General features: G+C 46.7%; 1 protein-coding gene across 4 annotated transcripts in view; it reads left to right on the top strand.

Annotated features, from left to right (window-relative positions):
* Positions 1 to 7,677, top strand: part of PML (promyelocytic leukemia) — a 50,776-nt gene that overhangs the window by 766 nt on the left and 42,333 nt on the right. For all 4 annotated transcript variants that reach the window (XM_027858269.1, XM_027858271.1, XM_027858270.1 and 1 more), the window contains exons 3-4: positions 855 to 1,086; positions 4,848 to 5,323. In XM_027858269.1, coding sequence (XP_027714070.1) covers positions 855 to 1,086; positions 4,848 to 5,323 — 708 coding nt within the window. The remainder of the gene's footprint in view (positions 1 to 854; positions 1,087 to 4,847; positions 5,324 to 7,677) is intronic.

Genomic DNA, 7,677 nt, shown 5'->3' with positions numbered 1-7,677 from the left:
ATCAGCATCAGCATCAGCATCAGCATCAGCATCAGCATCAGCATCAGGACCTGTCTCTTCCCTTGGTCATTTTTGGCTGGATGGAATGTGAGCCGCATCCATCCCAAGGCCCCCTCCCTGGAGCCTGCCTAGTGCCAGGGGCCCCTGCAGTATCCATTGGGCCAAACCTATCTTTCCCCTCTTCCCCTTCCCCTTCCTCCTCATCTTCCTCTCCCTCTTCCCCCTTTCTCCCTCCTGTTTACCTTCCTCCCTATCCTTTTTATTCCATCCTTTTCTTCCCTTCTTCCCCCTCCTCTTTTTCCTCTTTTCCTTCCTCCTCTTCTTCTTCCTCCTCCCCTTCTCTTTTATCTCCTTCCTCTTCTCCCCTTATCTCCCTACTCCTCTTTTATCTTCTCTTCCTCCTTTTCCTTCCCTTTCCCTCTTCTCCCACCTCCTCTTCCTCCTCTTTATCTTTCTCCCCCTCCTTTTTCCTTTCCTTTTCCTCGTCCCCATCTCCCCTTCTTCTTCTTCATCTTCCCCCTCTTCCTTCCCTTTCCCTCCTTTTCCCATCTTCCCCTCCTCCTCTTTATCTCCCTCTCCTCCTCCCGTCTCCCTTCCCTCTTCTTCACTCCCTCCCGCTCGCGCCTCCCTTTCCTCCTCTTCTCTCCCTTCCTCCCCTCTCCTTCCCTGTCCCCCTCCTCCCTCCCTCCTCCCTCCCTCCTCCCTCCCTGCCCCCCCTCTTCTTCGCTGCGCTGTTCTAAAGCGCCAGCCTCCTGGGTAGGAGGGCTAGCGGGGTGCTCCTCCCAGATACCGGGCTCCCCCAATGCGCTTCCCGCGCTGCGTCCTTATGACCCTCTCCGCCCTGCTTCTTCCAGGTCACCCGCTGAGAATCGAAAGCGTGAGGTGCTTTCCGTGCCTGCGGAGCCCGCCACCTCCACTGGGCCCAACCAGATGGCGGACCCACCTCCGCCTTCGTCCCCTCCTCCTCCCATCCTGGTGTCGGTGGCCACGGCTTCCACCTGGTCCTTCCCCGCTGACCCGGTGACTCCCACCCAGTCCGAAGCCAGCACCAGCGGCGGCACCAAAACCAGCGCCAGCTCCATGGAGGTGAGGGCGGGGGCAGGCACCTGGGGCCAGGTAACTCACCTGGAGGGTGGGGACCTGGGAGGCAAGAAGGGAAGGGATTCGCCTTGATGAAGCACCTACTATGTACCAGGCGCTTTACAGACAGCATGGCATTCAACCACAATAATGATGATAGCTAGCATTTGTATAGCATCTACTGTGGGCCAGGCCCTGTGCTAAAGGCTTTACGAATAAGAATAAAAATAGCCAGCATGCCTATGGCATCTACTGTGGCCCAGGCACTGTACTGAGCGCTCTGCAAATATCTCAGTTGAGCTTCACAACCACTGTAGAAGGTATTATTAGCACTCCCTTTTTACTGCTAAGGCAACTGAGGTGGACAGAGTTAAGTGACTTGCCCTAGGTCACTCAATTACTGATTGTCCAAGGATTTGAAGTAACAACAATAATATGTATATAACACTTACTGTGTGCCAGACACTGCTGAGTGCTTTACGGTTATTATTTCATATAATAACAGTAAGAGTAATCACTAGCATGTAAGTAATATCTATTATGTGCCAGGAGTTATACTAAGTGCTTTACAATCATTGTCTCATTTGATTCACCCTGGAAAAAGCCCTGGGAAGTAGGTGCTATTATTATTGCCACTTTAGACAGGAAGAAACTAAGGGAAACAGCTGAAGTCACTTGCCCAGGGTCTTACAGCTAGTAGGTGTCCAAGGTAGAATTTGAACTCGTCTTCCTGACTCCATGGGCAACTCGGTGGTACAGTGAATAGAGTGCTGGGATAGAGTCAGGAAAACTCATCTTCCTGAGTTCAAATCTGACCTCAGATACATAGTAGCTGTGTGATCCTAGGCAAGTCACTTCATCCTGTTTGCCTCAGTTTCCTCATCTGTAAAATGAGCTGGAGAAGGAGATGACAAGCCACGCCAGTAACTCTGCCAAGATAACCTCAGATGGGGTCACAAGAATCAGACATGACTGAAAAGTGACTGAACAACTTCTGGACTCCACATCCAGTGCTCTGTCTTCACCTCCCTAGCTGCTTTTAGGGACTAGGAAGGAAAGAGCCCTGGTCTAAGGCTTAGGGAGTGGTAAAATCATCAATGTAGGATTGGAAGGAACCTCTGAATCCAGCCAGTTAAAACCACTTTATTTTATACCTGAAGAAAACATCCTGAAGAGGTTAAGGGCTCACAAAGGCGAGCAGCAGAGGTAAGATTTGAACCCAGGCCTTCTGACTTTGGAGTCAGTTCTCCCTTAACTAGACCAGGAGATAGGAGTTTTCATCTTCAATCTGTTCTGTCCTAGTTTTGTGACCTTGGGACTCAGTTTCCCTTTCTGTCAAATGAGGGGGCTGGGGTTGGACTTGATCTCTAAAAGAGCCTAGAAATCTCTCTGTAAATTTAGTAGGGCATCCAGGTTACTTTATGGCGGGGACTGGAGGTTAGGTACCAGTACCAGTCAATCATCAAACTGTGTTTCAGGCACTGAAGGTAGAAACGGAACACAGCCCCAGCTCTCAGAGCTTACATTGTGGGAGGAGGGGGAAACAAACTAGAGACAGTATACATCAGTATAGGGATATACCAAACAGGTACAAGGCACCTCAGTGGGGAAGGTACCAGGAGCTTCGGGGACCCCAGGACTTGAGCTGAATCTTGAAAGAAACCAGGGATTCCAGGAGGTACAATTGAGGAAGGAGTGCATTCTGATACTAGGAAGAGACTATGCAAAGACACTGAGGTGGGAGGTGGGAGGCACAGCCAGGCCAGTTTGGCTATTACTGTAGAGTGTGTGGGTTGATAGTAATGTATAATGAGGCAGGAAAGGTAGGGGCCAGCTAGCCAAGAGCTTTAAATGCTAAACAGAGACTTACATTTTATCCTGGAGGTAATAGGAACCCTCTAGAGGGTTGTTTTTAGTTGGAGGTGGGGAGGAGAATCGATTGGAGAAGGGAGACATTTGAGGCATGCAGATCAATTAGGATGCTATAGCATCCAGGTCCAGGTTAGAGGCGATGAGGCCTGCCCTAGCGTGGTGATGATTGTGTGAGCAGAGAGAAAGGGAGAAAGACTCAGGAAGTAGAAAGGGCAAGATCAGACTTTACCTCAGGAGAGAGCCAGGAGCTGGCTAGCTGAGTAAATCTGAATAAATGGAATAATTGAACATGTAGAAACAAGAGAGAGTGTAAAGAGAGAAGAAGGCCCAGGATAGAGACAGAGAGAGGGGAAAGATTAGGGGAGGGAAGAGAAAAGAGCAGTATTGGGAACACCCAGAGAGTATAGAGAATTGAGGAAGAAAACATGATCAATGGTATCAAATGCTCTCCTGAGGTCAAGAGGAGTGAAGATCAAGGAAAGGACATTAGGTTTAGCAATTAACCTAACCTCTGTATTTTCCCCCACTCCCATACTCACCCTTGCATTGACAGTGTAGACACATTTCTACCACTCTTACTCCTCAAGAGAAATTACAGGCTCTCAGTATATTAGATCTGGAAGGCAAATCATCTAATTCAACCCCCTAATTTTCCAACTTGGGAAACTTGAGTTTGAGGGAGGTTAAGTGGTCTGTCCAAGGTCACACAACTAGTAAGTGTCAGAGGGACAGCAAAGTAGTGGTAAATAACAACAGGCTCCCCCCTCCCCAAGGTACATACAACAGACTTTTAAGTTTAATCTGCATTATTAACATTTTCTCCAGCACTCTCTTAAGTCTAGAACAGGGGTGGGGAATCGAGGCCACAGGTTCCCCATCCCTTGTCTAGACAATCAACCAAAGAACAAATTAAGCCCTGATCTGTAGCATTTGCTGAATTTTTAAGTCTAGAAAATCGAACAATAAATCAAGCCCAATTTGTAGCATTTCCTGATTTTTAAGTCTAAAAATAATCAAATAACAAATCAGCACTTCCTGATTCTACAGCATAAATGTTCACACTGAAAATTTAACAATTGACTCACTAGAGTTGGTTTGAGCTACCTCCAGCAGGAGGACAAGAACCCAGACTGGATTCCTAGTCCAGTGTTCTTTACAGTTTTCCTTACCAGGACATGAAAAGACTACCCATGAATTTCCTTCAGGACTGTAGAGCTAATTTCTAGAAGATTCTGCCTAATTGTTCTCCATCTCTCAAATAAAAGGAGAGAAGCATAAGTTATAGAGTAAGAAAAATTTAGGTTAGTGATAATCAATGATTCCAGCATTATAGGTTTAGGGGTAAAGGGGAAGGGAAGTGAAAGGAATAAGTATCTATGAATTGCCTCCTTGGACCGGGCACTGTGCTAAGAGCTTTGCACATATTACCTCATTTGATAAAAGCTCTGGAAAGGACCAATCCCCTGGTTTCATGAAGGAGGAAATGGGCCAAGGCAGGTGAAGAGACTCAATTTAGGCCATACAAGAAGTAAGAGAGTTGCAATTTGAACCTGGGTCCTCTGGCTTCAAATTCAGCCATCTTTCCTATGGAATCTCCTTGGTTGCCTCTCTCAGGGGTACTGAAAATAGAAACTGTCAAGTGGTAAAGATCTATGGTTCTGAGTGAGAGGGCCTGGGTTCCAGTCCCACCTCTGACCTTGGACAAATCGCTTTTCCTCCAGGTCCTCCATTTCCTTCTCTCTACAATGAGGGGGTTGAACTAGCTTGCCTTGGCAGTCCCGTGATCCTTATGAGCTCCCCATCTAGTCCTGCCTGGTTGAGGGTGTGACCCTGGGGCGTGGGGAGCAGATGACCTCTGGCGTCTCTTATGACTGTTTGATGTTCTCCCCATCCAGGACGTAAGCAAGGAGTTTTGCTTCCTGCTGTGTCACAGCTGTAAATCAGAATCCAAATGTCCCAAACTCCTATCCTGCTTACACACCATCTGCTCTAACTGCTTGGAGAGCCACAAGCCGGCCGGGCAATGCCCTGTCTGCCAGGACTCCCATGCCCTAGACAACAACCTACGCTCCATGGACAACCTCTTCTTTGAGAGCCTGCAGCGACGGATTTCTGTCTACCAAAACATCATCCAGGGTGGGTCCGGAGCGTCTTGTAACCGCTGCAGGGAACCGGCTGATTTCTGGTGTTTTGAGTGTGAGCAGCTCATCTGTACCAGGTGTTTCGAAGCCCACCAGTGGTTTGTGAAGCATGAGGCAAGGGCTGTGGAGGAGCTGAGAAAAGAATCTGCCAAGGATTTCCTAGACGGCACACGTAAATCCAACAACCTCTTCTGCCCCAACCCTACCCACCGGACTCCATCCCTTACCAGGTAAGCTCCCGAGGATTCCAAGGCATGGGAGAGGTCAGGAGCCAAGCCACAATTCATGGGCTCACAGATAGTTAGAGCTGGATTTTAGAGATGGAGAGGACCTCAGGAGTCACTTACTCCAAGCCCCTCATTTTACACATGAGGAAACTGAGGCCTAGAGAGGTTGAGAGACTTATTTGAATGAAACATGCTATCCATCTCCAGGAAAACATACTGATGGACTCAGAGGCCTTATGGAAGCCAATTTTCTTCTGTTTCTTTCTTTTTTCTTAGAACATGGCTAATAAGGAAATTTGTTTTGCATGTCTATACATATTTATAATGGTTTTTATTTTTCTTGCCTTTTCAATGGGGGAAGGGGAAGAGGAGAGAGAATTTGGAACTGAAAATGAAGTATTGAATTAAAGCAGAGAGAAAGAGAGAGAGAGAGAGAGACTGATTTATTTGATGTCTGGGTGACCTTGGAAAGCTATCCGAGGTCCCAACAGAGGAGCACCCTCAAAATGAGGGAAACGTAGTTTCCCTCTGCCTACCCAACCACAGTGATGATTATTTGAATTTGTGAGAAAAGACAAGATAACAAATTAACTTAGAGTTTTGGGAAAAGAATCCCAGATCATAGGCTCATAGATTTAGAGCTGAAAAAGAGCTTTTGGTTGGTCTAGCCTATCTCTCTCATTTTACAGTTGAGGAGACTGAGGCCCAGAGAAGGGAAGAAACTTCAGCCAAGGTCATACAAGGTCAGAGTTTCCAGCTCTGCCTCTGACACTTACTACTGGTGTGACCTTGGGCAAATCTCTTCTCTTCCCTGCGTCTTGGTTTCCTGAAAGAAAATGATAGGACTAGGTGTACCCTGAAGTCCTTATTGTCCATCACTACTCTTCTGACTCCTCCCCAACATCATCTGTGCCCATATGTTTAGAGTCTCCAACCTCCAATGAGAGACAACTGGTTTTGTAGAAAGCCTGGACGTGGGGACAGAAGGATCTAGGTCTGAAACCCAGCTCTGCCCCTGGGGCAGATCCCATAGCTTCTCTGATCCTCAGTTTCTCCCTCTGTAAAAAGAGGGGATTGCAAAGGGTGATCTCTAAGGTCTCTGCTATGCTATTGTGTAACCACTGATAAGTCACTTGACTTCTCTGAGCCTCAGTTTCCTCAGACGTTTATAAAATGAAGGAGTTATACTGGGTGAACCCTGAGGTCCCTGCTCTACTCCTTACCCCTAGGTCCTTTCCAGTTTCAGAGCTAAGGTCAATCCCACTACTATTCCCACAATTCCAAGTAGCCTCCATAGCATGTGAGACCCCAGAACGAACCCGGTAAATTTCATCTCGTCCAACCCCTTTGTTTAACAGAAGGCAGTGGAGGGTCAAGTGAGAAGACAGTGGCCCTAAAAATCCCTTTCACTTGAATAGTGTCTATGTTTTTAGAATGCTTGGGGTGGGGGGGAGGTGAGAAGGTGCAGTCATTTTTATTTTTAAAATAAAAATGACATTGTTTTCGTTATTTGACCAACACATTCTATGTACTGTGTCCCACATAGATACTATAAAAACAAAAATTTGTTACTTCTCTTATGTGGACACACCCCAAAGCCACACATGCCCCATCTCAGTTGTAAATAAATGGTGGACTGTAGACCTGGTCTTATGTTGCTCCCCTTGGGAATTGAGAGTGGAGCTAGGCTGGGCTTTCCCAGAGGGCCTATGTGCTGCTAATTTGATATTTTTCTTTCATGATAATTTCACTTATAGCCAGACAGAATAAGGACGCAATATTTTTGATTTGGAGTTTAAGGACATGGTTTCAAATGCCAGCCTTGACAGCTTTCTACCTGGGTGACCTTGGATTAATTACTTAAATTCTCTGGGCCTCAGTTTCCAAAATGAATGGGGTTGGATTAGGTGGCCCCTGAGATTTCATCTCTCTCAAGATCTGTGACCTTATTTACAAGACTCAGCTGGTTTTTGCTTTTTTTTGTATCCCCAATACTTAGCATTATATTTGGAACACAGTGGGGGCTTAATAAACGCTTGTTGACTTGAGAGACTTATCTGAGGTCACACTTGGGAAGTAAGGAGTAGAGCAAGGCCCTCAGAGTGTGCCTAGTAGCCCACTACCTCTGTCTTCTTCCTGGGCGAGAGAGGTTGACACACAAGCTTCAACAATCATTTTGGTCATCTTTTGCTCTTATCACTATAGGATTTAGCCAAATGTCTCAGGAAGGGTTTTTTTTCCTGAAACTTTTAGATATATTATACAATCAACTTCTTCATCTGCCTCTCTAGGGAGAACCACGCTTCTGTTGCCCTTCCATGTCAGCTCTTTGAGGGCAGGGATATGTTAGGATATGA

The sequence above is a fragment of the Vombatus ursinus genome, unplaced genomic scaffold (genome assembly GCF_900497805.2).
Source record: "Vombatus ursinus unplaced genomic scaffold, bare-nosed wombat genome assembly UNPS02012811.1, whole genome shotgun sequence".
NCBI classification, from domain to species: Eukaryota; Metazoa; Chordata; class Mammalia; order Diprotodontia; family Vombatidae; genus Vombatus; species Vombatus ursinus.
Note: the sequence above shows the minus strand (reverse complement) of the source record. Positions and strands in the feature narration are given on the sequence as shown.